General features: G+C 41.9%; 1 protein-coding gene and 1 long non-coding RNA gene across 4 annotated transcripts; one reads left to right on the top strand and one right to left on the bottom strand.

The window, feature by feature from the left end:
* Positions 1-42: 42 nt before the first annotated feature.
* On the top strand, positions 43-27,965 carry LOC128461483 (solute carrier family 66 member 2). Of its 3 annotated transcripts, XM_053446413.1 has the most exons (6): positions 43-121; positions 397-1,323; positions 3,919-4,052; positions 5,768-5,818; positions 13,063-13,279; positions 24,064-27,965. In XM_053446413.1, the coding sequence occupies exons 2-6, from the start codon at positions 1,118-1,120 to the stop codon at positions 24,272-24,274; spliced, it is 819 nt and encodes a 272-aa protein (XP_053302388.1). In that variant the 5' UTR covers positions 43-121; positions 397-1,117; the 3' UTR covers positions 24,275-27,965. The 3 variants fall into 3 exon arrangements, with proteins under 3 accessions (XP_053302388.1, XP_053302390.1, XP_053302389.1); XM_053446415.1 differs by lacking the exon at positions 5,768-5,818; XM_053446414.1 differs by having other exon boundaries at positions 77-1,323.
* Positions 3,933-6,293, bottom strand: LOC128461484 (uncharacterized). Its single transcript, XR_008342268.1, has 3 exons — positions 6,242-6,293; positions 5,836-6,079; positions 3,933-4,812 (listed from the first exon to the last, which is right to left on the bottom strand). It is a non-coding gene; the product is annotated as an uncharacterized LOC128461484 (long non-coding RNA).

Here is a 27,965-nt window from a genome sequence, read left to right as displayed (position 1 = left end):
TAGAGTTGGTCGGGAACTATCTTGACTCGCTTGATGACCCTTTGTGTGGGCGCGTGACGTTTCAGGAAGTGTCGGCTGAAACCGGAGACTAAACATGAGCAAACCGGTCAGAGAATAAACTGTGAGTAATGTTACCCAGGAGGAGCTGTGCAGAAACCAGTTTACAAGTGGTAGTCCGTGTTTACCGGTGATTTCAAACGAGGGCTGTTTATACAGCGTCAGGAAGCGAGGGGGGGTTCTCCTCTTGAGTTGAGTGCAGCCTTTTTAAACAACGCTAGCTAGCATCAAGAGTTGAATTTAGCGACCGGGCTCCAGATGACTGCTGACATTAGTTAGCCTAGTTTCTCTGTGGGTGAATTGGCTAACACACTCTGCTTGTTGTCTGCTGTCACCCAGATTCCCCCCGGGCATCGGCTCCTCACTGTGCCTGTGATTGCGTGGCAGTGGCTGCTGCTTTGTCCGTGCGAGGGGGTGGGAGGTATGCTCGTCAAACACGGATGTTCCTTCACACAGAGCCACAGGAGGACAGACACCTGAGGACAGTCTCCACACAGCCAGTGGACAGACACCTTCCGAGACCCAGAGGAGGACAGACACCTGAGGATAGTCTCCCCAGAGCCAGAGGACAGACACCTCAAAGACCCAGACGAGGATAGACACCTCACAGACCCAGAGGAGGACAGACACCTGAGGATAGACACCTCACAGACCCAGAGGAGGACAGACACCTGAGGATAGACACCTCACAGACCCAGAGGAGGACAGACACCTGAGGATAGACACCTCACAAACTCGGAGGAGGACAGCCACCCGAGGACTGTCCCAACACAGCCATAGGAAGACAGACCCAGAGTAGGTCAGACACCTGAGGACAGTCTCCAACCAGCCAGAGGAGGACAGACACCTTATGACTGTCTCCACACAGCCAGAGTAGGACAGACACCTCACAGAGCCAGAGGAGGACAGACACCTTATGACTGTCTCCACACAGCCAGAGTAGGACAGACACCTCACAGAGCCTGAGGAGGACAGACACCTAGAGACAGTCTCCACAGAGCCAGACACAGACAGGTGAACTCCCTTCACATCCTCAGTTGTTGTGAGCAGCAGCTGAAACATGGAGGACGAGGAGCTCTTCGACCAGATCCTGTCCGTGGTCAACGCGCTGGTGTCGTGGGTCGCCGCCGGGGCCATGGTGTTCGGCGGCCTGGTGCCCTACGTCCCGCAGTACAGAGACATCCGCCGGACACAGAACGCAGAGGGCTTCTCCACCTACGTGTGCCTGGTGCTCCTGGTGGCCAACATCCTGAGAATACTCTTCAGGTAATCCCTCACTCCCTGCGGGTTCTCCTGCAGCAGATCAGGTTGTACACTGACAAAACATCAGTCTAGAATCTGCCAATTTGATGCTCACATGCATATTATTCATTGGTGTATAATCTACATACCAATACTCATAGGGATAGCTCACCCAAACATATAAATTCCCTCATTATCTACTCACCACTATGCCGGTGGAGGGGTGGGGAGTCCACAAAACACTTTTGGAGTTTCAGGGGTAAACAGCGTTGCAGCCAAATCCAATACGACTGAAGTAACTATTTACCACTTTTTCAAATTAAAAGAAAAAACAGTAAAAGGTCTCCATACTAGTGATGGCGAGATGAAGCTTCATGAAGCTTTGAAGCTTTCCATCCAATTGGTTCGCTCATGGGCCGAAGCTTCATGGTGCTTCATTTGCTCTACTGCGCCATCAAGTGGACATTAAATGTAATGTAATTATAATGAAACCATGGCTTTGGTGTGTGAAGCTTTGAATTGAATAAACGAATTAATGATGTTTGTGATGCCAATACACGTACACGTACAAAATGGATAACAGTTAATTTATTTTTATTTAAAAACAACAGCTTCTCAACAGTGCTGGGTTTCAGGCGGATTCATTTTTTTGAAATAATTTCGCCTGCTTTAGAAACGATCATTTCACAGCGCACAGATGATGCTGGGGTACAAAGAAAAGATACCGAAAGTTTGTACAAGTTAGGAAATAAATTCCTTTCCTCCCTGCAATACTCAGAATATATTGCAAGCAAACGCACAATAAAGTCCCAAGACAAGTAGTGTGGGGGGGAATCCATTGCGTTTCGCTGCCCCTTTTATTTTGAATCGCACACCAAACCCGCGAACCCTTTCCTGAATCAGTGACGTGCTCGGCCGGCTCGCGAGGCTTCGAACGTCATCACATACGTCATCAACACAAGCCTCGATACGCGCTTCATAAAAATCATCCTCGATTACTCGACACACGCTTCGAAGCCTCGACACGGGAGGACACATCACTACTCCATACTACTCCTGAGGTGTCATCCAAGTGTCTGTAAGCTGATATTCAAATTCAACTAAAATCGACGTCATTGACACCAAGTTTTTAGCCTAAATGTCCTCACGAGCAACAGTTTATGTTTTTGAGGATTTTAAGTATTACTGGAAGTTCAGCTCAGCATATAACCGATCCATCTATTTATGTGGTGATGAAGGGCTGCTACAATACATCATAGTGAGGATTATTCTATGTCCAATTGCTGCCAATAGATCCGTTTCACCTAAATCTCACACACTGAACCTTTTAAGAGGGGACACCTCAGGGATAATTCACCTCAATGGAAATTCTTTGAATAGCCTACTGTTCTCCACTTTACACAGTGGTGCAACTAGTCAAGCAAGACTGATGATTCTTCAAGTAGTTTGTGATCATCCATTCAGCAGCATCCAAGATGTATGTGTATGTGGCTATAGCATGCAGCTCCTCAGGCCCTCTGCAGTGGCTCCCAGTGGCTCCCTGTACAGTGTTATGCATTAACTGAACGATTCAGTTTTCATATGGTAAACGTGATTGACGTACACTCCAGCGAAAGTGAATGTCACTCGCGCCTATTTTTTAAAATCCTGATCATATCAGGCCTTCATGTGAAGTACCAGGAACGATAGAAAATGTGTGTGTGGGTGCTAACAGACAGCGCGTACACACACTGTGAAGTCACTTTGTTGACAAACAGAGCAAACAGAGAAAACACCGAGCTTCTCTGGTCAGAGCTGATCAGGGATCAGAGCAGAAGCTGCAGTTGGTTTGTACCGAGCTGGAGTTTCGGTGTCCTCCTCCACTCTGACCTGCTCTCACTTGAACTAATAAACACGCATCACTAGTTATCAGTACATGAAGTAACGTGGTGTTTGTTTGATTCGCTCCAAAGTCTATGAAAACGACTTGTCAACAGTTGGTGCTCAGTACAACTGGAACAAATGAACGTGAACTAGTTCATTTCTGGAACAGTGAACTTTGTTAAGCATTTAAAAATGGAATTGTGACTGTAAACTAGTGTATTTTCATCTGCATGAACTGAACTTTGAACTAGTACATTTTGAGTGTGAACTGGCACAACACAGAGTAAAACTATAATTACAACTTTATAAGCTGTGCTATCAAATATGTTTTGCGGCTCCAGGCACATTTTATTTGGTAGAAGAGGGGTCAAAATGGCTCTTTTGACAGTAAAGGTTGCTGATCCCTGGGCTATAGCAATGTCTCCACCTTTGATGCTCTGTTAAATGTTAAAAATCTGTAAAATTTATAAAAAACTATGTTTAAACCCTGTGTACTCGTATGAAACTTGTGGCATCCATTTTGGCTCCAGGAATGCCAGTGAGATAATTGTGGTGGGGGTAAACAAAATGATGTTTTTCTATTATTTGATCTCAAAGTATACAAAAAGTAGCACATGCTGCAGCTGAATACAATCATTCAGGTGGACTTCAGCACAATTGCACGTGGTAAACTTGAATATTAAGTGTAGTATTCCAGGTGGCAAAGATTTGCCAAGTTAAATGTTGTCTTAACATTCTTCTGTTTTTCTTCTTCAGATTTGGCCGCTATTTCGAGACGCTGCTGCTGTGGCAGAGCATCATCATGATCGCCACCATGCTCATCATGCTCAATCTGTGCACCAACGTCCGCATGGCCACTGAACTCAACACCAAGAGACGCTCCTTCTTAGGTCAGAAATCCAATACAGGGCCTCTTCAAAGTGCAGATAAAGCTTAGTGACATCAGTGCTGTGTGAGTGGACGAGTTAGTGTGTCCTTTCAAGTGCTTCTGCATGAAAAGAGTGGGAGTGTTTGGGAGTGACGGAGAGAGAATGTGTGTTAGAGGTCTGTTTGTGTTTGTATGTGCCTGAGGGAGAGTGCGTGTGGGCAGATGATGCACTGATGGTTGTTGAGAAAGGGTGTGTGTGCGTGCATGGTGTTAATAGATAAGCTTGCCCTTGTTCCCCAGTGTAAATGTCCTTAGGGTCAGTTTTGAACAATACCACCACAATACATAAAAATCCAATAATACAAGGCTGTCATTGATGACAATTTTGTGTTGATTTTAACCAGAGCTTGAGTTTTAAATACTGCAAAGCTTCCTCTAAGTCTCTAACGTTTGTGGGTTTAGAATTCCACTTCCCCCTCTATTGAGAATGAGAAGGCAGACCATGTTTCATTTAGCACCTCAATGCAAAGCACAAACAACAAATACCATACATAACTTGTAAATCAACTAGCATTTAGCTTGTCTCATTAAGTTATTCACTAACCTGTATGTGGAAAAACGACATGCTTTGTGTTGCGTTTACATGCCTGTGTAGGGAACCGCCCACAGTTGTTCAGTAGTGCGTTCGAAGGGTGCAGGATATGTTGTATGCAGAGCTCGAATTTCCCTCATCTACACACACTGTATGTCCAGGACTGGATGTCTGTGATTCCTGTGGCAGTCTGAACATAGGGACATGTAGTACAAATGAGTTGTGTGATTTCAAAATACTTCGAAATCTCAGAGAAACTAGCACAAAGTACAAAACTGTGGTCATCTCCACTCGGAGAGGAAAATGTGCAGCGTCATTTAGATGTCTCCCTAACCAGAGACAGGAAACAAGCTCAACATTAAAACTATGGTTTCCCAGACGGCTTCTAGATAAACTCCTTGAGGTCACTGTGAAGTTGGGCTGTCACAATGTCAGATGTTCACTACATTATTGTCATGGCCCTTAAAAATTACTACAGTAGTATCTATATAAAGAAAACAATGCTATCAGGTAAACATGCCAGGAACTTTATTTATTATTTATTTATTTAGTTTCTTTTTTTGCAAATGATTTAATCAGATGTGTATAAAAAATATACAGTTTATATTAATTATTGTCAATATCACATCGTAACATATCTACTGTAGAGTTGCCACGCTATGAGCTGAAGCCAACGCATTTCGCAAAATGTAATTTACAGCTTGTGAAACCTTGGACTCAAATCCTATGTTAGTCTTGATGACTTAAAGTGTTCATGATTTAATAAGATGGAATAGTTTTAGGTACAAAATCCTTTTTTAAGTTTTGCTAAGATTTAAGTCGATTCAACAACGAGGTATGTGTTGGTGTGGGTTGATTGACAGTGACCCGACAACATAAGCAGTCTAACTTCACTATTTAGTGTACTATTTTCCCTACAATGATATGACTGATCAGGGCATCAGATGATCAGTATCCTTTCAGTGTCACCTATTACGATCAGTTGAAATGTCTGAGTATTGCAGAGTAATGCCCATGTTCATTAACCTGGAAGATCAGGGGTCAACTCTGGATTTGCAGAAAGAAAGAAACAAACAAACCAAGCTCTTTTTTTTTTTTTCTTTCCCTGTTTTTTTTCCTTCCTATTTATTTGTTTTTGTCTGTAGCAACAGACATTAAGGACGAGGAGGTCAGAATCCCTAAGAGGCTCTTTCTGGGTATGTACAGAACTTACTGTGTCTGCCATGAAACATCAGCTGTAGTTCATTCGCCTGTCCCTCTCCATTTCCCTGTCTTCATGCATGATGACCCAGTGTGGCTGCCGCCCGACATTAACCGACGTTCACTAACGCCATCAACCACATGTTTGCTGCATTCATTGACGAATGCTTCCATTGTTGCCACTGCTGTGATGCTTCCGATGCATGTTGCCCTTCACACCCTCAGTACTAATGACGGATTGATCTGCAGTGACAAACCTGTGTGGATGAGATTTCTTTGCATGTATTAATTCTGGCTTTAAACCTGTCATATATGTGAAACGACAGTTCAGACTGAAATCATCAATTCATTAGTAATCATTGATTAACAGTAGATATATTGAGTAACATTTTGATATAATGCAGTCGCTATCCACTCACCACTTCCTGTTATGCTTAGTAGTTGGGGTTTGAGATGCATGAATTGTTTCCTCCCAAACTGAGTGTGTTTTTGTGTGTTTGATGACACCTTAACCCGCGTGTTTGCATCTTATCCTGCCCTGAACTGTGAATGAAAATCTTTTTCTCGTGGTTGCTTTTTTTTTGTTGATTTTTTTGATTTTTTTATTGCGAATGACTTTTAAATCTGTGTTTTCTTCTAACTTGCTTTTTAAAACATTCTTTGAACTACACTTGGTTTCAAGATCACGTCCCTTTTTATAGTAGGTATGTCAAGAAATCTGTGGTTTGGGATCTGCTATAAAGCAAGTTTTGTTTGAGCTTGTTGAAATGATCAACAAATCAGAAATCTGTGCACTCTTAACCCGTCTGATTGAACTGCCTGTGTAGCCAAAGCTTGATACTGTAGTGTACCCTGGACAGACTGAGTATGTTTTATCTAATCAGGTTTATTTGAGAGAAGGCTGTTTTTCCTGGTAAAGACACTAGATGGCAGTAGGAAACAATATTTGGACAGAGTGGACTTGGCTCAGGGTTTTATGACGTCTATTAAAACTCATGTACAATGATGACTAGGTCATTTATTGCTAATTTGTCGGATGTTTCCAATCCTTTTTAAGATCAACAGAATCTGAAGAGTCAGTTCTCACTTGTCTTCTGGCATCAGAGGAGCAGCAGGATATCTGCTCCTCTTGGGTGCCCAGGTGAGGAGCTGCCGGCCGGCAGCCGCCTCAATTTCCATGCACATTGAATCTGGCCCCAGCAGCTCGAGCTTCTTCTTCTGAACGCTCATCGATCAGTGAGCTCTGCCAAGCATCATTACAATTGACAGAAAGCCATGTTCCTGTGTCAAAGCTTTGCTGGTGTGCACCTGCTCATTGATCCACTAGCGGTAATATCAGAGGAATGGTGTTTTAACTCCCTCTATTTATAGAGGGTGTTAAAACACTCATCAGGAGGAATACATTTTGAAAAAAAGCAGAGTTGAGAATTTGTGAGACACAGATCTTCACTCAGGGGCCTGCAGAACCCCTGGTCAGGTTCAGGGTCCTCGCAATAAAACAAATCATCAAACCTGTATGAGTGTGCAGCAGTCGGGGGGGGCAGCTACACGTTGTAGCTCTCTGCAGTGACTCACCAGAGTGTTGTTTAGTCAGCAGGAGAAAATCTCAACCTGTGCATTTCTCTGATTGCCCAGTTTGCTCCCTTTATGAATGCTTTAGGTAACACGTATTTGTTCTCACAGCAGCGCAGAATCATTATAACAGCCTGCACCTCCATCAAACAGCTGGCGTTTGTCCCCCAGATAGAAAAACACAATGCTGCTGACTTTTAATAGAACTTCATAGCATGTCTGAATGAGGATGGATTCTTAATAGGTATTATTAGCTGTGAGCACTGAGCCATTGTGCCTCATAATTTGAAAGCTGGCTTAAAATCCTGCGACTGAAAGTCGACATAGGCTCGGAGAAGGCCGGTGGCTCTGTAGCTACAGTCACACTAATGGCCACATCTGGACTGTACAGTACGTCTTTTCTTATAGTACGTCTGGTTCTAGTTGTCAGACGGAGGAATTGTCCTGGTGTAATTGCAGCTCAGTGTGATTTATATGGATGAGTGCCAACTGCAATCCTTTAAGGAGATTAAAAGATCAGATCATTTGTCTGTCAGAATCAGAAATGCTGGTGATCACTCAGGTGCAGGTAAATGGGTTTGGATGGAGGGGGAAAAAGTAAGATGAAATATAAAATCTTGGCAGCGACAGTGAGGTAACAGTCGAGACTTTGAGTCAAACTTTACTTGTAGTTATATCACAAACACAGATTGGATTTTTCAAAATCTCCAGCAGCAGAAAAATGAATTTACTTCAACAAGCAAACCTTCGAATAAGGTTCTGCTTCAAGATAGCATTTTCTTTATGCAAAAAGGCAAAAGCGGAAGCTTTAACAACACATCCTCATTCACTGTCATTCTCAACATTTATCCCAATCAGGCTCTGTTCAAACCTGGAATAAATATCCGTCTTGAGAGAACCGATCAATGTGAAATGTAGTAGGTTAAGTTCAATTTGTCTTTTGACAGATCATCTGCAGATCCATCTTCATGGCGTTTCTCTTTCGACTCGGATATTAGCATTATACTTTTCAATAAACATGGAACTTACGATGATAGAGCGAACACAAACTAGGAAATGATAACGTATGAACCTTTGCCCCAAATGTATGTACAAATTACATTGACATTGCATTACCTAATGGTAAAAGTGAACCGCTTTTATAGATGTTTCTACTCTATGGTTGTTTCCAAAATGGTCTTGCATCCAGGAAAGTTGAGTGTAAAATGAAACAACCTTCAGAACCCTTTTTTGACCGAACATCGCATTAACACGTTTGTGGTAAAACACCAAATTGAGATTTTTTTAATTTCTTTATCTCAGTTCATCTTAAGCATTTGCTCCATCCTGAAGTTACAAAGAAAGAGATTTAAAAAAAATTACACATTTCATTATCTAATTAAAAAAACTGTAGAGCAATGTCCATGACTTGCTCAAAAACGAATCGGATAGAAATTCATAAACTCAGCTATGTAGATTATGTCACAATGCTTGAATGGTCCTGTACCAAAGACGGGTCAGTGTAATGATGTTACTCAGCTACATTACAGTACACTGTCTTCTGTCTGGTAATGACTAATTTCTCCTACTTGTCCCTCAGGGGTTTCGGTCTCTACCTTCATTGAGAATGGCACGTTGGAATAAATCACTTTATCCTGTAGGTGCAGTTATTCCCTCCCTCAGGGCAGATGGAGTCCTAGCATTTAGCCTGAGTCCATTTTAAAGTAAAGGCATTGAATTAAGTCAGGTGGCAGTTCAAAAACTTTGCAGTACTTTGGCTTTCGGCAGTGAAAGGCCGTTAGTCATTGTGACAAAGTTCTCTTTCCAAATGTCTGAAAGTACAGCTCGTTGAATTCCGAGTTCAATTTTCCCTGCAGTTATAACTGTCTTTAATATTAATTGTCTTGCTTCTCCCACGGGTGCTTTTGAGTGACGGCAAGCCATTATTTCACTTTCCCCCGTAGACTTTCCGGGGCCTAACTGAAGCTGACTGGGAGCTCTAGGTAATCAAGCAATTGAAATCTCCAACTCTCTGACCTGAGTCTTCCTACACACGTACCACGACTCTGTGGGACTTCATACCGAGCTGCGTGCAAGATGTTTAGCCACCACGGGGAGCCTGTTGTGTGCAGCTCCAGTTTGTGCCCACACAGTGCCACCGCTGCAGCTAAACCGTGCAGGGATGAAAGGGGAAGAGGAAAATGCTCCAGGGTACACAAGTGGCTCAGCAAGAGATGGCGTGTGGCAGGATACATCTGCGGTGCAATTCTGTGATAAACATCCCTTTTCGGTCAATGTGGAATGAGACCTCATGTAGCCCTGCCCACAAGATGCCATTACCATGCACAAATAACTGCTCAGAATTAGAGGCGGATTTGTCCTGAAAGTCTGCACATTAAAGATTAAGATATAGTGACAGGACATTGTGACATGACGGAACGCAATTACTAAAACATGAGGCTGAGACAAGGATTTGTACAGGATGTCAAAATTACAATGTAGCTTTTTTTTGAGGAAACGTGTCCTGTTTCGCAGAGTTCCTGACCACATTAAGTAGCAATTTTAAGTATTAAATGTCCTCCAACTCCATTCCTGGAAATGGCATAAGTTAAGAAAACATTTTTATTTTTATTTGAAGAACAGAGAAATAAACCGTGAGAAAGTAAAGCTGTGCTCAAGCATTTTTTGTCTTTCCAATTATGTCCCGAATCAATGATATTAGGTCGTTAGATCTAAAACCCAAACCATTCAATTTAATTTTATAGCAACAAATCTCAATAAACATTATATCAAGGCACTTTCAATATTAAGGTCGAGACCATAAAAATCAGAGAAACCCAGCAGTTACCACAGTGAGCAAGAACATTGGTGACTGTGGGGAGACAAAACTCATAGCCATACCATTAGAAATTCAAGGTCAAATATTGTAGAATGAAATGTACAAGGATAGGGGATTACCACTGTTTACCTTGCTGTAAATAAATTATTTATTATTCTGCTTCTCCACCTCCTCCCATTCAGACATGAAGGTAAAATATCCTGGATACGATTGTTTCCCTCATGCAGCATTTTTGTATACTGTTAAAAAGAGTAGCTGCATTTTACAGTTACAGCTTATTCCATTATCTGAATAGTTTCATTAAGCAAGTCGGTGACAGAAGAAACAAGAAATCTCAAAGAAAGTAACAGACATACAGTGGACTTGCAATTGCGAATGGGGGTTCAGGTGTACACAACAGATATCCAGGCCAAGATGCAGGTCGTCCATTAGATGTACTCTGTCAATAGCCTGACTAGTTTATTCACACAAGTCGAACATGCCTCCACAACAACAAAAACAAAAACGGCAACCAAAACCTGCTCAAATTTGATTAGTCAAAATAGGTACGGCAACAAGAAGACTTCTGGACCCAAATTATTGCCCCTCGCCTACAGATTCTGCTGATTCGCATGTAGAAACTGTTTGTGGAGATTACAAAGGGGTTTAGAGGCTTATTTACAGTGCAGGCACAGAGTAGCATTAGCATTTTCTTTTACAGTGCTCTGTTTTGTGCAATACACACTAATTATGTTAAAGCTCATGGTCTCTACTCCAAAGATCAGCTTAGTTTGGTGGAACATACAGTAAGCTAGCTACCTAGCCAGCAGATTAGCGAAACAAATCAATGTAAATGTTAATGCTGCTGCCAGGTTTTACTACTGTGTGAATTCCCAGCCTAAGGTTGTATCATCACTCTGAGCCGTACATTACATGTATCATATGTTCAGCGGGAAGCTGCTCATGCCCTCAGCAGCCAGGTTGGCGCCGAAATCTGCTTTGTTGCCCTTGATTGCTTCCCCCAGTGTTTGGCTGTTATCACACGGCGCCAGCCTGGTGCAAGCTGGCCCAGATTCACAGTCCGCTGGCTCTGCTGCCAGCAAGGTGCCACACTACACCGGGCATCTACAGCCAAAATACTTACAGAGTAAACACTGCTATACAGCAGAGCACATAACAGCTCTCAAAGGATCGTCTTAGTGTTGATTGTACTCTGAACGGTTTGCTCGCCTTTTGTCTAGCATTCTGCATTGTGTAGCCACCCTACACGACTGTACGATTTTGCCATGGGAAATCATGGAGCATAGTGGTGGGTTGACAGACTGCTGTGACCTGGTTTCAACTGCTCTTTAAGATTGACTCTGTTACATTCAACAATTTGATTGGCTGAATATTGCACTGCCAGGTTAAGTTGCACAGATGCATGCCTCCCGTGCGTATTCGTTTAGACATGCCATCCAAATATCAAAATCACTCACTGTTAATTTTCTCAACAACACTTCCTTCAATCATAAACCGAAATGTCATAAATGCTTTTATTTCACGCCCAACTTAATGAAGCTTTGGAACGCAACCATTTCTTTTAATTTAGCCAATTCAATGTCTTTATTAATACTGTTGAACAATGATATGTCTTTTATTTTTGCTTTAATCTCTGTCAGGCCCTCTCCAGGAGGCCTAGACAATGCCTACATGTGCCTCTCAGATAATCAGATCCTCATTTAAACATAACTGAATCGGCTTTATTGCATTTGAGGCTTGTAGAAACCCTATTTAAGAGACAGGCAGCAACATCTTTCTCTCATGATTAGATTTCCATGATTAACTTTTTCAATCTCCTCTGCTCTCACATTAAACCAGCAGCTACAAGTGAACTGTTTTCACAGCAGCCGTACCATAAAGATATGTTCAGATTTTTTTACTGTTGCCCACTTTGTTTAGTCCCTTATCAGCCAGAGCAGGGCAGTACCTGAGGCAGTCAATGCTTTGAAGCATGGAGATACAGTATTATCACAATGTGATTAGTACTGGCTCTTTTGCTCATTACAGGAAGCAGTTGATGTTGTGCTCGGAATCTTTATCTGATCATTTCCTTGGAGAAAAGGGCACATGAGAGGTGTTAGGGCATTAAATGGTCTCCAAATCATTCATCAGTGTCCAGATTCCCAACCAGTCCATTAATACTGTGTGGAAAATACTGTAACTTAATCTGACTGTCATCCCTCCCCCCTGCCTCTTAAGGCTTTTCACTACCTTCACTCAAGCCTTCTCCCTCGAGACCCTGGATTTAGAAGCTGCTCCTTTTTCTGCAAGAATCTGAATGAGAACAGGTCCAAGTCATGCACAGTTGAACAGACTATTTGTAGCTTTTTTTTTCTTTCCTGAATACTAGATGGAGATTGTGGGAGTCGTGTGAAAATTCGCAACTCGTGTGTGAAGTTAGAAATGTTCACAGCAATATACTTCCTGCTTACTTTTATTAACTGGAGACTGCTTGAAAAAGCGAAGTCGGGTTGAGAAGATGATTATTTCCTCCTGTGCTAGAGAATGAGAATTGAGAAGGAGGGAATTTGATTTCATGCAGGTACAAAGGGACATATGGATAATGTCACCTTGTCCTTAACTGTGAGACATGTCTCACAGTTAAGGACAAGGTGACCTGAAATCGCAACCACCATGTAGTACATGTTAGGAAAGTAGAGGAGTTTCTTGAGGTATATACTAGTTTAGAGTTTTGTCCTGCTTATAAGCCACAAATTATACTTTACAAAAAAGCGTTATCATTCAGAGATTCAATAGAAGTCTTGAGTGGCTATTTGTAAAAAACAATATACTCATCTCTGGTTTCCCTTGTGTTTTGCACCATTTAAGACTTTGACTGGAGCTACTTCTGGTCATGGAGCCGCTTCGTGGACTATCTGCAGTGTGTGCTGGCCTTCACGCTCATGGCGGCCTACATCACCTACGTCCTCCTGGACTCGACGCTGTTCGTGGAGTCGCTCGGCTTCCTGGCCGTGTTCGCCGAAGCAATGCTGGGCACTCCGCAGCTCTACTGCAATTATCAGAACAAGTCCACTGAGGGCATGAGGTATGGATTTAATATTGAACTGCAATGACTGGTTAACTTCATATTCTCATAGAATTTCCTTCATTTTGAACTTTAGCCTTTATGATGTATAAGGGCTGTTTGTCAGTACAGTGAGCAATATTCATTTTGCAATTGCATGGTACAAACTGTAGTCTAATCTAATATTAAAGGGCCTATATGGTGTAAAATACCTCTTCTGGGCTATCCGTAATGACTTGTCAGAAAGGTGTCAAATATGGGGCCTTTACGAGTTACAGGTCATTGACATATATTCCCTTATGCTTTTAGTTTTCGTCATCTGCTCAAACAGTGCAGAAGCAATATTTCAATTTCTTTTTTAAGTGCGTGTAGTATACTTGCAGACATGTATGAATTCAGAAAGTCTCTAACCGTTTCACTTAGAAATATATATATATTTCAGAGGTAATATGTGATGCAATACCACCCCTCCTCTTTCCAAATCAGCCATCAGCAGTGAAATCCAGGACCTACATTTTGGATTGACAAGTAGATATTATCACCACATTTCTCTCACGGCTTATTTTTCTCACAGTCGGGTCACAATTTCCAAAAAGTTTGTTAGTGACTGTACTTAAAGTACAAGTGATGGACAGTGTGTGGGATTCTGTTTTCTTTCCAAGTCTCCGACAGTCTGAAAATCACAGAGTGTAAACACTCTTTGAAATCAGACGGGTGATTTACCGGCCGTGGCTTTCTCAACTGTTTGGGCTTTAAGGATTATTTACCTAGAGAAATCAGAAAAATCAAAGCCAAGCCTGTTTCATCTGTGATTTTTCGTAACGCCTTTATCCTGATGAGTGCTGTATTATTTATGAGCGCAGCTTCCATCAGAGGCAGCTCTGGGGGCGTGTTGTACTGTAGCACACACTTGTGAATAGTAGCTCCAAATTATATTGTCTCACCTCTGATCATTAACACTGACATGTGCTTATTAAGTATTTCTGGCACCTGTCGAGCAGGAAGTAAGGACGGAGCTCCTGACAGCCATTTATTATGCTAACACGACAACTGGCCTCTGAAGTGTCTCTGTGCAGTATCTATTGCTAATGTATCATTTTGGCGAATTGTTGATTTGCATCTAGTGTCAGGCTGTAATTAGAGGCTTTAATGTAAAATAGATTTTTGAAAGCATACACAATTTCAGAATCTATGATGGTAGCTTTTCCAAATAGTGTATACAACTTATCGTATAGTACTAGTGTCAATGACCTGACAACACATTAATAAGATTAAAAGAAGATAAACGATGAGGGAAATGTGATCTAAGAGAAATGTAAGGGAAGATATTGAAGTGACAATGTATTTATTCAAAGATGTGTGAGGTTGAGATTGTCCAGAGAACACACAGGCCTGATGATAGAGCAGTGTGTGTGCTGCCTCAGATCACTGCCCCCCTTCCCTCGCTCTCCGTTGGTTACTGCAGCAGACAGATAACGGCTCCAGCATGGATGTCTGTCCACCTAACCGGCCTGGACAGCTCCCGCACTGGGTCTTCCCCTACCCTATCTGTCCCATTTATTATTAATCTAATAATTTGGGGGCGGGCGGTATTTTTTTCATCTCCTACCCATCCACAATAAAAATCCATAGAAATAAGATGCATGTCTAAACAATGCCATTGATATAGAAATGACGAACAAAGACACATTATTTCAGTAAAGCCTCTTTCACAGTGGACAAAAAAGTCCACCAACGCCCACTAACAACTGGATTTTGTCTTCAGTGGAAAAGGGTACAATCAAATGCCCCTGCAGTAGTCACGGGTACTTATCACCTCCAGCTCCGATCAGCAGGTGGGCACATTATTTCTTAACCCCTGTAATGGCAGCAGTGCTATGAAGTGCATTACTCAGATGCCTCCATCAGTAACTTCTTTGACTCTGTGCCATCTCAGCCACAAATTTCTCTGTTCCAGCGCTGCTCCACCATTGTTCAGCCAGTGTGGAATTTGAATAGACTGAAGTCAAAAATATAAAGGAAGTAGCTGATTTTAGTCTCTGGCTTCCATGATGCATGTTTTTCCAGCAAGATCATGATGTTGAATGTGATACGGCAGAAACAAGAGATTGAATTCATGGTGGTAATGGCTGTAATGGCGACAACTGATCAAATGCAGACGATCAGAAACTGATTTAATGAAAACGATTCTCCCTTGAAATACCAACCATGAAGTTAAAATGCAAGATCTGGCCCCATGTATACATACAAGGGCGAAACACTGAATCGTGTTTTCATAAACGCTGCCATAGAAGGTTGTTGATTGTTTGTGTGCCGTCCCTCTGTGTACAACCTGTTGAGTCTGGCAAGCTGTTGCTAGGTTACATTACCTCAGCACTTCATTCAAGGTGTGTGTGTGTGTGTGTGTGTGTGTGTGTGTGTGTGTGTGTGTGTGTGTGTGTGTGTGTGTGTGTGTGTGTGTGTGTGTGTGTGTGTGTGTGTGTGTGTGTGTGTGTGTGTGTGTGTGTGTGTGTGTGTGTGTGTGTGTGTGTGTGTGTGTGTGTGTGTGTGTGTAGGAAGCTGAATCCTATAAAGGGGGGGTTATTTTGCTTTTAAAGTGTATTTTTCAAGGTTAGAGCTCGGCTGCAGGGTTACGATCGGGTCTTTTTTTCCGGGCTCAGGTTATTTTGAGTTCTGCAGAAGTGAGAGAATGAATGTGCGAGTGTCAGTTTGACTAAATAAGCATGCACATGCATTTTGCAGAGACAAAAACAAACATACAGGAGGTGCCAAGCAGAGTGACCCTTCCTGTAAGAGCCATCAGATCTCATGCACCAACTTCCATGGAGAAAAGCATCGCACTGATTTCCTCCAACTTAATGACCCAGCCAGTGTTGTCCTCACTCCAAATAGAGTCACGTATGAAGTGTTAGACAACCTTCCCATCATTAGCATATTCAGGCTGGAGGTGCAAAGCTTCAGCACCTTATACACGTGGGAGATGAAGACAGAGCAGATTAAAAGTAGCCAGTAGAATGAATCATCTTGGCTGTCCTCAGTATGTTTACACAACAAAACACACTGTCAGACAAGGCACCAGCAGTTTTAATATTGAAATAACAAAATTGTTTACTACTGCCATAGCTACCTACAGTTACCCAGCTGATAACATTAGCTCCACGAGTTGTGTTAACATGCAGGGTCTCACTTTAGACCAATCGGATAGACTGCAGATCTGCAAAGTGAAGCAAAAGTGCCTGAAAGCTGTATTCTCTCGATTTGACCAGATAATAAAAGTCAATTTCTGTAGAAGTCTATGAGAACATGACTACTTCACATTTCATTCAATTCATCCATAATGTGAGTAAACGGTTTCCTGAGGAGTCAATGGTTTCAATCGCAAGTTTGCAGTGTTCTTCAATACAGCATCATTTTTGTAAATCATGCTCCCATTTAGAGGGAAATGGACAATAAAGTATAGTACGCATCTGGGCATGGGTACCGTGTGATTGACCATGAGTACTGTCTAAAGGCTGCAGGTCGCAGGTTTAGTTGGGTTTGCAGTGTCCTTGAGCCCTTAATCAGGCTCCACCCTTTCTGATGTATCAAGCCCATACAGCTCATATCAATCAATCAATCAAATTTTATTTGTATAGCCCATATTCACAAATTACAATTCGTCTCATAGGGCTTTAACAGGGTGTGACATCCTCTGTCCTTAACCCTCAGCAAGAGTAAGGAAAAACTACTAAAAACCCTTTTAACAGGGTAAAAATACATAGAAACCTCAGAGAGAGCCACATGTGAGGGATCCCTCTCCCAGGATGGACAGAAGTGCAATAGATGCCACGTGTAGGAAAACCTCATCCAGATTAAAGTTTTTAGCAGTATTGATGACGGTAAATATCCCGAAGGATAACCCCAACATGGCATGCCAAGCAGTCCCGCTGCAATCACAGTCCATGGTCAGACAATCCAGATCAGTCACCGTCCACCGTCACAGCTTATTTTTCTCAGTCAGGTCACAATTTCCAAACATTTTGTTGGTGACTGTTCTTAAACTACAAGTGATGGACAGTGTGTGGGATTCTGTTTTCTTTCCATATACAGTCAGTGAAAGCACAGGCCTGTCATTTTACACCTCACCCCCCCACGTAGAGAACAGAATAATAAGGATAGCAGTCATGACTCAGTGAACTGAAAACAGAGATATCAAACCTAAGCTATGTAATGATATAAAATGCAACATAGGAGCACAGAGAGGCTGCCAGTGCTGTTGGGAATACGCTTGTTTTCTTACCCTTAATTTGTTTCCACAGGCATTCATTTAGCAAGTCCTCCATCATTTAAAGAAAAAAGTGAAACAAAATTAATGCTGGCTGTCTAATAATGGCCCAATTTGTCACTTATTTTTACGTTTTGTTTCAGTTTAATTTGACATATTTAATAGACTGAAAGCATTTTCTTGAATCCCTGAACTGATTGAAATTGGATTTGTAACCAAGAGAAACCATCTCTAGCTACTGTAGAAACATGTGAACACAGATACTGTATGGGGGACATTAGGCTGGATAAGAGGCATGTGTTTGTGTTTGTACAGTGCGTGGGGGATGAGAGTGTGTTGAAGGTTTTGTGTTAATAGTTTTCAGGCTGCTACTATAATTAGATTGTCCTGGGCCTTCAGAGCCAGAGGCACATACTGATACTGACCAGCCTGCCATAAAACAAATAAAATACTACACAACACAGACAGAAAACACACACCTGCACACACACACAGACAAACACAAAACAGAGAGATGGGACATCCAGACAGCCAACTACAGCCTTTTAAGGCTTGTGGCCCCGAGCTGTGTCCCAGTATGCTAGATAAGAGTGCCAGAACCTTATTTAGCCTGTAGGCTGTCACACACACACACACACACACACACACACACACACACACACACACACACACACACACACACACACACACACACACACACACACACACACACACACACACACACACACACACACACACACACACACACACACACACACACACACACACACAATTTAACAGAGCCAAGTGCTGGTATAGGTGTGTATTGACTTATCATGGTGCTGGGCCTTCACCCCTGTGGCTGGGTGCATTTGCTGCTGTGTGTAGCCGGGCGGTAGAACTGAAAAGCCGCAGCTCCCTGCAGTGGATCGCTGCAGCTGGAGAACCTTCAGACCATCTGTCCAACCCGTCCATCTGCCATCGTCACCAGGGGCACGCCTTCTCTGCCTTTCAGTAGATGAAAATGAATCTGTCGGTTTCTGTTTCTCCAGGGTGAACATTGTTTTGTTGTTAAGGGATGGAAGGGAAGTGTCATTTTGTGAGGGAATGTCTTTGCTTTGTGTGTGCTTTGTATTTTCCCCACAGAACAAATTAAACATATTGAAAAGGCAACAGACAGTAAGGACCTAAAACGAACTGCGATATACATTTTCAGAAAGGGGTACAGCCTCTTCAGAACAGTTTGTGCAGAACAACTGGGTTTCTTTGTAATTCTAAAAGTAAGTGCAACTTAGTTAAGTGCCTCATCCACTAAATAATAATGCACTTTCAGCTCAGACACTGTATTTAAAAGTTAAGTGATGAGTTTCAGCAAAGGCAAAGTGAGAGTTCCAGACCTCTGCAAATGTTCAGAATTCAACGAGGTGACCCAGATTACTTATATGTAACTTACTTAATGCACATACACAGATATTTATAAAATAAATGTTGGCAAAACAATCTACACGTATCCGACCCGAACATTTCTGGTACGGGCCCTTCGCGATTCCACGTGCGGAACTTATTTGTGTGTGTCTGAAATTCCCGAGGGACAACCTTAGCAAAGGACCGGATGTGTTGTAGGCTTGTGTTCATAGCGACCACAGATCAACAGGAGTGTGAAGACCTTCCACATCATTTAAGTCTGTGTGGGAAAACTTCAGGGTTGAAGTCACTATAAAGACGAAGGAAAAAAACAATACGCAGTGGCTAGCGGAGTGATACGCACTAACATTGGGAAAAATAACACATTAGTGGGACAAGGAAAAAACGAGTTCAGTGTAAACCCAGCTCCCTGCGGCATTAAAGCTGCCGACTGCAAATAATTCAGACCATGTCAAAGCAATAACGAGCGAATGCTGTTTTTATAGCAGCGGACATGCGACTGTTCTCTGTTGTTGAGAACGCAGGGTTCGAACCATAGACTGTATATAAAGGTTCAAACACACACTGAAAGTAATCGAGCCCCCTCACGAGGTTCCCTCTCGTCCGCATTTCAGCCAGCGAGTCTCACCAGCCCTTTATAAACCTCTGTCCCCAGCGTGATAGTGTTCTCCACACCACTGTAAAAAATCCTTAGATAAGTCATAGTTAACCAGGGTTGAATAAAGAGAAAATCATGAGTTTAATGTTTCCTGTTCCTTGTTTCTACTGTACCGAAAACTTTCCGAACCGTGACCTCAATACCGAGGTACGTACCAAACCGTGATTCGTGTACAGTTCTACCCCTAATTTGTATATTACTTCAATAACTCGCCGACTTATTCCGATTATTCCAGCACCACACATGAATGCACTATTACATTACATTGCACATATAACTATCATAGCCAATAAATGCTAGAGCCAACTAACAACACATTTTAGATTACTGATGATTAAATGACTATAGCTCTTGACCAATAAATGTATCCTATCTTAAAGTAATGTAAAATACATTTTAATCAATTGTTTTAATCTTTAATGTTTCTGTTTTGAATTCAAAACATACATTTCAAAGCCAGTGCAGCTATTCAGTGCATCTGCAGCTTATTGTAGAAATGGTCTTGTCGAGTGCAGCTTCACTTCTGCACTCCCATCATTTATACCAGGAGCTCAGTGTGCTTTCGAACTTCTTTCCTCTATATACTGTGTCTCAAAGAAGGTGACAAATAAGTAGCCAGACATGATGGCGCCCTGTTCCCCGGTCCTCCCCGTGTTACCTCTTATTAGGGAGCCAGCGGAGGAATTGATCAAACACGAATCCTGCCTCTCTCATCATTACCCGCAGGAAAACATCGCCATAACTCAGACAGCAGCCGCCTAGGAGCAGGCAGGAGGAGAGGAGGGGGGATGGGGGCGAGGGGGGAGGGTGATTTCGCACAGACCTAACAAGTTCTTAACTGAGAGACAGAGAGAGGAGTGTGAGGATGGCAGGCAGGGGGGAGGCGGAAGCAAGGAGGTGTAGAGACGAGGAGACGCTGGAAGGTGGTGGTGAGAAGATGAATGGATGGGGAGGACGGAGCAGTGGGCTTATGAAAAAGGAAAGTGTGTGAAAATGGAAGCCAGAAGGAACATTCGGAGAGGCTGCGGGGAAAGTAAGAAGGGAAAATGGGAAAAAATGTATTTAAAAAAAAAAAGAAGGGAAAATAACAGGTTTTGCACAAATTGGCCGGACAAGTGGAAAAGGCTGAGCTGAAGATGGAAGCATGAATATTGCAAAAGGTATTTGACTGCAAAGCTTGGCCCCAAAGAGGCTAAAAGACAGACAGGCAGTTGGGGTTACACTAAACCCAACTGGGTGAGGCGGTGGGGCGGCCCTAGATTACCTCTCATCCATTCTTTACATCTGTTAAGCGGCTTACAGAAAGGCAGGGAATCTGAAAAAAACATAACAAGACTCATTGACACACCAACCATGTTTCACTCTGTGACATTTTTACTTCTATATGTTACATCAGAGGCTCCTCAGGGATTGGAACACGTGAAAATATTCAGTTGTGAATTTATGGGTAATAGTTGACCCCATTATGAGATTACAGCTCTGATTGATCTGTCTTACATCAGAGGAAAATTAAATTGAAAGCAGTGGAATATATTGTGAACATCAACCTGAGGTAAAATGTTGAGCACGGGATGTGGAGAATAAAGGGAGTGAGACAGACTAGATGAGTTTCTCAATTAACTGTAAAGATTTATACTTAAAGTCACAGAAAGGCAGAGCAGTGCAAGAAGACTCAACAGTAACTGTACAAAGTACTGAATTGAGATGAAATGAGATATTTCAGTTTTTAAAAAACTTTATAGAATCACGTTTTCGGTTTGTCAATATGGTTTATTGAGTGTAGATTGAAAAATTGGGAGCTTTATCCCTTTGAAATTAATTCTACAAAACAATAAAATATATGAAAAGTATTAGCACTCTGCACTGGAAGCAAAAAGCTTCACTATCATTTAGAGCAGTTAAAGGCTGCATAAACTATAACCTTGGCAAAAATGGCCTATCATGAACCAGTTGCGCATGATTCATTGTTGTACTTTATCTTCATTGGCTTGGAGAAAATCTTCATGATATGCAGAGTTTGCATGTTCTTCTCACCACAGTCCAAAGACATTCAGATTGCAGCATACGAGGGTTTTTACTGGACAATTCGGTAGTGATGGAAACATGACACCAGGGTAAATGCACTAATTTCTTCGTACTCTTTATTTTGGCGGTCTAGGATCTTACGCTGCACTTTTTCTTTGCGACGTCATAACGTGGATTGAATTTCTAGGCATATGCACGTTAACAGTCATGAAAGTTTGTGTACTTTTTACATCTTGTGAAAAATGTTCACGGCGGGAACTCTTCACATCTTCGCATTTTGAAAGATGCAGGTCTACACGATTCTATAAATGCCCACTATGCAAATAGTTCAGAAGCCCTCTACTGGTCCCGGACTGTTATAACATACCAGCAGCCATGACACTCCTCTTCAGGCAATGTGAAAGGAGACAATCGCCTTTTTGAGTGGGTTTATCTGTGTTTATACAAATTCCTGTATATCCCGCTAATTTTTCGGTGTAACACAGGTATAAATTGACTGTAGGTGTGTAGGTGCATTATAACTTGCATATTATGCAGGGATTTCAACAAGGATATAGAATAGCAAGCCAGTGGAAAAAGGCCCCCTGCACAAAAATGTGGCTGTGCTAATAAAGGGGAAACGCTGATTATTATTATTATTGTTTTTTTGGTAGCATGTTGTTGATATTGATATCAGGAACACTATGAAAATTGATTAATATTTTTTCTATATGGTTAAAGCAGTAATAACCGCTCTTGTGCCTTGATGATGGTTCAAATGTTGTCAGAATCCTTTTTTAGCTGTATATTTATTTGGATAAAGGCTTAGTTAAAATCAACAAAATTTCATATTCCCTTTTTCAACATATGAAAGTAGTCCCTAAAAAATCAATGCCTCAGTTGCTACATTATCCACAAATATTGTGCAGTTAGGTTGGTGACGTCATGTTGTCGCAGTAACGCACTCCAGTGAGGGGAGGAAAAGGAGAAACCCTGTATTGTATTGGGTTGGATGTTGAAATCTCAGACAGGTACCGCAAACACCTGAATGAATACAACCAGAGCCACCTTGCGTGCTAAGATAACCCTGAGTATAAACCTTCAAATTCAGTGTAGCACTCAATGACATGGACAAAGAATCTCCTGCAAAGCTAAACCAAATAGTGCTGACCAACCAAACAGACAGACTTGAGCGAGTGTTCATGTTGTTGGCAGGTTGCTTTAGAAAAGAGTCCTGTGTGTGTTTGTGTGCACAGTGGTGCATTGAAGACACAGCGCTGGCTCAGTCCTTTCATTGTCAACATTGCCCACATTGTATCCTCTAAAAGTTTTATGACCCAAAAAAAGAAAAATAGATGTGTTGCTGCTGTGACAAGCTGGTAACGGAAATACTCATGACCTCAAGCGGGGACACTTTTAATGGAATTTTACAGGATGTTTAGAGGTGATGTCCCCATATTTCTTGCGTGCAGTTGTATACTGTGCATTTGTCTATTTTAAGAAGGTATTCCATGTATATAAAGTTGTGTGTTTGGACCCCAGGGCTTCGTTCCTTTCCTGTGTCTTCTTCTCTCGTTAGACTTCCTTTTCCATCTCATTAGTTGGGTTCACATGCTTCTCATTGGCATCGAGGGGACAAAGATTATGCCTATAAAGTGCTTTGTCTTTTAAAATCATATGGGCTAAAATAATAACTGTTAGGTTATATTAACACCCGACTCAGTGTGTGTTAGAAACACTCATGACTTTTGCAGTTGGAAATGTGCCACAGGATGTCGAGTTGATGAGAAGCCTGCTCCCTGAGAAGATTCATTATTTCAATTTCCCATGGTTGTTATTGTGGCAAATTTCCCATCCCCTACTTGCCTGGACTGATATTGCATTTCCCTGACCTCATTTCTTACTGTCATTAACATCCACACTTGGTGACAAATTAAATTCATAAAGAGTCAATATATATCAAGAGGAAATGTTTTCCAAGATGCAGTAAAGGTCTGTTCAAGCAAGATGAAGTAAAAGAAGAAGATGCTATGGCCCATTGGAAATTTGATATGAAATAAGTAAATAAGTAATTTTGACATTAATAATAACAAATCCTGTAAAATATAAAATAAATATGTATTTATACGTTGCATCCTGCCTCTGCCTTGCTGCAGACCCCCCACCGCAACACTCCGGAGATTTCGGTGCTCTTTTGAACACGTCTGAACAGAGCATCTCCTGCTCCATGTTTCATGTGTGAAAGACAAACTCCGGAGAAAGTCAGGATTGACGTAATTGGAAACTAATCATTCAGGACAAATGCCATACTTCAACATAAAAACAGACATAAAGATGAGCATTTTTGAATTAAACGTACATTACTCCAAAAATAGACACTAGTAACCGCGAAGATTTGAATGATGAAATGTTATTTGCTATTGAGTTTTAGTAATTTCAGTTTTTAATCAGTCTCCTTTTATTCTTTCTCCCTAGTATCAAGATGGTGCTGATGTGGACCAGTGGCGACACCTTTAAAACGGGCTACTTCCTGATCACCCAGGCTCCCGTGCAGTTCTGGACATGCGGCCTGCTGCAGGTCATGGTCGACATCACAATTCTGTTCCAGGTTTACTACTACAGCCGCTACCCACAGAAGCCTGTCTCCCACACCGTCTCCCACACCACCAGTGCCAAAGCCCTCTGAGAGCCCCCCCCACAGCAAGTCCTCCGAGGCCACTGCCAAACAGCGGTGGGAAGGCCTTGCTGAGGAGCTGTGGACATGTATAAACATACATGAGTACCAAAGGACCTTGAGATGATGGGGGCTGCTCACTGTCACCTCTGAGTATACATTAAGACACGAACACACCCATAAATAAGTCATGAAGATACACAGACACCTGGTGGTGCTGGTGTCTGCAGTGATACCCGAAGGACATGTTACACCTAAAGTTGACCTTTTTGTTTTATTCATTATCTTGCCGACTTCTTCTCAATGGGACCACATGCTTGTGTCTTGGAATGCAGACATCTCAAAGAATATATCCTTGATTCAATTTGTGCATGTGGAAAATATTATGCACATGAATATACAGTATAAACGAACTGCAGATGTATTCCCTGAAATATCAGGCTCAAGGAAAAGACGGACCAGCTGGTTTTTTGCCCCCATACACTGATGATTGTTGCATGGACCCTCTGCCTTAAAACACACACATTCAAACATGGATTGCTGCATTGCCAGCAATATAAATGTATGAATCCTGTACATGAAGATGGATGAAGATGGACGACATGACTGCTCCCGATATATGAAGCCAAAGCGTTTCCATGTCTCTGGTGTCTGGTGGTGGAATCGTTCATACATCCTGCGTCCTCCATGTTTGTGGATAAGAAAACTTCCAGGAAGTTTTATATTTTTATTTCTTTTTTTATTAAAGTTATTTGATGGTATTGAAACGTGGTAGAACATCATGATTACCTGCTGTGACTGACTCACGATTGGTCAAGGGCATGTATAAGTGAGACCTTCTTACCACGGCTCCATCACTGCTGCTCAGACTCTGGCCCAAAATGTGCAAGATGGGTCTAAGTACCCGGGATATTTGGCCTTCATTTCAGTATACTAGCAGGAAGAGGAGAGACGCTGTCCATATTTTATACAGTCTTTGGTTTGAGGAAATCAAAAACAAATCACGATATCCAATATTACTGAATGTGCAAAAAGTACTGTTATTTATTTAGTGGTTTTCCTCAGCATGGGGGAGAAATGCTGCTCAGAGTACCACCTTTGAAATGCATACCTACGCGGGACGAAAGAGGAGGCAATCAATTTTTACCAAAAGAAGAAAACTCCCTAGGGTTTGGAGATGCAATGCACTGGCTTCTAAGACAAGTAGGCATGCACATCAGTGGCCTTCAGACTGACAGAGAGATGTTAACAATGTCGGATCAGTCTTCTGCCTGAAGCAAAGGTGTCAAGAGGAAGGAAACGGGATGAAACCCCATCGACCAGTTTTGACCTGCATGAGTTTTTCAGGAGCTGATGCCAACGTTTTTTGTACCGAAGTTGTTTTTTGTTTATCATTCTGATCATTGTCACGCCATGAACCTTTAAAAATACAAAACAAAGGAATCCGCTCAGTACCTGGATCCCGGAGTTTTTAAAGCACATTCAGAGTGAACACTAAAGTAAACTTTAAACAAAGCTCTGCAGCACACACCGTCTTTTGAAGCATTGAAATGCAAATTTAGTCTGGGACAAGGACGAGTCGTCACAAGTTGATAATGTGTTCATTTAAGCCAACTGAAGCCAAACTTAGTTTTTAGGAATCCATGCCATACAGGTAGATGGAGAATAGAACGAGAATGGGAAACACTGGAGTGACAAACAAGGATAACTGGAGTTCCTGCTGAGTTCTGAGATGACAGCTGTCACACAAACAACGCAGAGACACTCGCTGTCGGCTGCTGGCTTGTTCCAACTGAAGTCTGACTCTGTACTGTCAATTTCTTAAGGTCTCTGTTTGAGGCGAATCAAGAGGGTCTGAAGAAGCACTCTGGTGCTCAAATAACCCAGTAGCTTCTCATTGAGTCTGAACTCTTTCTCTTACTCTCCCTGGAACCATGCTGTAGTCACGCTATTTAGTTTATACTCCGTTTTGCTGTTGCACCATAGACTGTATGGAAATATGGATGATGTGACAGCTCCCCAAAAGTGAAGCCAAAGTATCTTAATTGGCCCCTGGTGACTGGCTGCATTCTCCATGTTAGTAGATTGGACCTGGACCAAACTAAAAAGTCAAAATACACATCAATTATGTAGGTAGTTCTTAGCACTGTGTTTCCAACTGATCAGTTGTGTTTGGGTGAACAGGGTGAAACGTCATTATGACAGGTTAGACCAACTCGCCATTGGTCGAGTGCTCATGTGGGTGGTACCTCTAAATGGCATTAACCCGGATATTTTGTCCTCAATTATGGACAGTGGTAGGACATGGAGACGTGTCAAAACCCGATGAGACAAATTGTGATCTGGGAATATGGGCTGTACATTTAAATTAGATTGATTGATTGATCCATCTTTATATACAGCCTATGTGATGCAGATTTGTAGTGGCTGGTTAACATGTGAAATCGGATGCAGACCAACAGTGAAACTCCTTTTTTATCAACTATGAGTTGAATTGTATTCATGATTAAGTTTGGAAGTAACTTCTAGTGTGGTTCTTTCTGCCAAGTGGGAGTGGCAGATATCGCAGCTTGTGCCGAATTACAACTAGGAGACTGAAGGGAAACTTTTTTACCCCATTTACTCTGATTTATAGTCTGAACAATATGAGGAAGACATTTTTGCCATTTTGTCCATTTAGAACTCCAGTCTAGGAGAGGTTCACTTTACAGACTATTACTTGACTATGCCCCTATCTTTTACATCGTCATATTGCCAGTGGATAACACAGACTGTCCATTTTATTATCATTTATATTGCAAATTTAATAACATTCCCTGATGTCCATCCTCATGACTGAGCTTCTGTGCTTCTTTGGCAGGGTGTTCTCATCAACATTTTGTCATGAGATATTAATATCCTGTTCAGAAGCCGCTGCAGTGAAGATTTTTGATGCTGTTGTTGTTGCTTTGTAATGTTTCTCTGGGTTGTGGAGGAAATGCCAAACCAGGAGATGTGCGTCCGTCGGTCCTTCAGTGAACTGAGGACCAGAGCAGATCCGATTCTGCCCTCATCTTCAAAGCCTCAAGAAAAGAAAACTTCCCGTTTTGTTCCACTGGGACAACACAAAAGTTTTCTATAAATTGTTTAAAAAAAGGACATGATGGAGGCCTCCTTGGTATCTTAGCAGTGGAGGTGCAGGGTTTGCGTTTACCCTATTTTGCCAGCCCATTTATTTTGTCATCACTTTTTTTATAATATTAAAATGTCATTATAAGGGACAGTACGCCTGTTCTTTATTCAGAATGCAGTGAGGGTGACTGTTGTATGGAAAATGTGAGGTACCTGGTATGTTGTTGTTGTTGTGATCGAAATTTCACAGTTTCATTCTATGTACATGAGTTTACTTTTAGTTGTTACCTGCTTTGTATAATTTGTATAATGTGTTTTTCCCATTGGAACCACCAAGGTTTGCATATTGTCCAATACCTGTGAACCCCACATTTAGTTTGTTGATGTTCTCAAATATATTTCATATATGCAGTTTTTACTCCGTTACATCTGTTTGTATGTATTCCAGTTTCCTATTAAAATGCCAGCAGCAGCCCACCCCAGTACGTAGAACAACATCTACCAACACTTCAGGCTGTTGAAACACTATGTACTGTCTGGAATCTAACCTGGCATTGTCAGCCTATTAAAGAGGACGAGGAGAGACTCATAA

Source organism: Pleuronectes platessa, chromosome 18 (assembly GCF_947347685.1).
Source record: "Pleuronectes platessa chromosome 18, fPlePla1.1, whole genome shotgun sequence".
NCBI lineage: Eukaryota > Metazoa > Chordata > Actinopteri > Pleuronectiformes > Pleuronectidae > Pleuronectes > Pleuronectes platessa.
This window is presented reverse-complemented; position numbering and strand designations above follow the sequence as displayed.

What these genes read in the sequence shown, in the direction of transcription:
- LOC128461483 (XM_053446413.1), top strand. Translation starts at nt 1,118, where the DNA reads ATGGAGGACGAGGAGCTCTTCGACCAGATCCTGTCCGTGGTCAACGCG. An exon ending in ATCCTGAGAATACTCTTCAG is followed by an intron (nt 1,324 to 3,918) that starts GTAATCCCTCAC and finishes TTTCTTCTTCAG; the next exon opens with ATTTGGCCGCTATTTCGAGA. An exon ending in CAAGAGACGCTCCTTCTTAG is followed by an intron (nt 4,053 to 5,767) that starts GTCAGAAATCCA and finishes TTTTGTCTGTAG; the next exon opens with CAACAGACATTAAGGACGAG.